This window comes from Cryptomeria japonica, chromosome 6 (genome assembly GCF_030272615.1).
Source record: "Cryptomeria japonica chromosome 6, Sugi_1.0, whole genome shotgun sequence".
In the NCBI taxonomy this organism is placed as follows: Eukaryota; Viridiplantae; Streptophyta; class Pinopsida; order Cupressales; family Cupressaceae; genus Cryptomeria; species Cryptomeria japonica.
This window is the reverse complement of record NC_081410.1, coordinates 426,066,583-426,068,362: the sequence shown is the minus strand read 5'-3', so window position 1 is coordinate 426,068,362 and position 1,780 is coordinate 426,066,583. Positions and strand designations below refer to the sequence as shown.

At 34.6% G+C, this 1,780-nt stretch overlaps 1 protein-coding gene across 1 annotated transcript; it reads left to right on the top strand.

Annotated features, from left to right (window-relative positions):
• The first annotated feature begins 299 nt into the window (after window positions 1–299).
• LOC131043024 (EG45-like domain containing protein) lies at window positions 300–1,439 on the top strand. Its single transcript, XM_057976379.2, has 3 exons — window positions 300–497; window positions 597–891; window positions 1,171–1,439. Exons 1-3 carry the CDS (start codon window positions 386–388, stop codon window positions 1,175–1,177), a joined length of 414 nt encoding a protein of 137 aa, XP_057832362.2. The 5' UTR covers window positions 300–385; the 3' UTR covers window positions 1,178–1,439.
• Window positions 1,440–1,780: the final 341 nt, after the last annotated feature.

Sequence of the window (1,780 nt, the reverse complement as noted above, 5' to 3'; positions counted from 1 at the left end):
TAGTCAATCGCAACTATTTATTACAAAATTGACGATGTAAAACGCGCGACTAACACACATGTTAGTCAATCCTACCGTTTTGGACCTAGAATAGACGCAGCATGAATCCCCTCTTAATTTGTTGCAACAATAATGCCAGACTAGCAGGAGGTGTTGCGTTGGAAACAACACTTATATCATGTGAAAACGCGTGAAATTCATTGGTTTCTCCGTCCGTCAAGTCAAATGCCTTATCATCATAAGTTCTCTCACATGATCCTCACGAACCCCATTGATTGTGGAATACCTAATTACAGGAAACTCCCGGGCAATCTGCCGTTGATTATGATCCCTGGATAGACAATATAATCTTGCCAAGGAAATTTGCTCCGTATTGAAGTCCAAAATGGCTATGGTGATACAAACAAGACTAGTATTCATTCTCTGGAGCCTCTGTGCAATGTATGGGTGCTTCGCAGATGTGGGCACAGCGGCATCTTATTCTCCTCCTTACGTTCGTAAGCAATAAACACTTTTTCAATCAATGGATTTATTTTGCTCTTCATTTCTTTTATATATGAGGTGATGACTTTTTTTGAAAAGAAAATCTTTGACAGCGACAGAATGTTATGGAAATGATCAAGGGCAGTTTCCAGCGGGAAATCTGTTTGCGGCAGCAAGTGATGCAATCTGGGACAATGGTGCAGCCTGTGGGAGGCAGTACAGTGTGAGGTGCCTGAGTGGAACAAATCAAAAGTCACAAAACCCATGCTTAAATAATACGGATTCCATTGTGGTGAAGATAGTGGATTACTGTTCTTCTGACTGCCAGGGAACACTGGAACTTTCTGCTGATGCCTTCAGGGATATTGCTGATTCCGCTGCAGGCACAATCAATATTGAATATGATCAGTAAGTTTCTTAATTTTCTATTTTCAAAGAAATTGAGTCCAAAAGTTATTGGAGATTAACTACATTATATAAATCTGTGATATTATAAATTTTGTAAGTTTAGGTGGCTAGTAATAAATAAATTGTACTGAATAATGGAATTACAGATGAACCATCCAAACAAGTCAAACTTAGAATGTGTTACATAAATTTGTCCATAACAAAAACACTATGTTAAAATGATTGTTATTAGAATTAATAACATTTAATTTTATTTGACTGTGATTTATTTTATTGCAGAGTATAACAGCATGAACCTGATTGGGAGCTTAAGAGTACTTTTGATTGTAGTATTAAGGTTTATATATTGGAATAAAAGTCTTTAGAATAATAAATAACTAATTAAAATTTAGTCAATGCAAGGTAGTTTAAGCAGTAATGAGAAAAAATATGCCAATGTAATGTTCTATAAGCATTTAATAATATTATTATTATTTATGTTTATTATTCTACAATGTAGATGTTCTTCATTTTTCTAATATGGATTCTCTCATGGATTCTTCTTTTCACTTGTTCATTAAGGCAATTGTCATCTTTGTGAGATCTATATTCTTCCTTTGTTGGTGTTTTATCTAATATCTATTTCTCAAAACAGTTGGTTCTTCTCATGCCAATGGCATTGTTTAGACAAGATGGAAAAATATGTTAATTATTTATGTATGCTCAATGTCTAATGTAGTAGTTCTTTGATTCACCATGCCAATTATATTACGCAGTCGGGCTTGTGTGTTGAGTTCTACAAAATCTATGGTTATGTTCATTGAAATTGCAATCATTGATGTGGACTGTAACCTCTTTGAACTATTGGGGTGTGATTTTATATCCACTCACCTTTTTTGTGAATATGTGT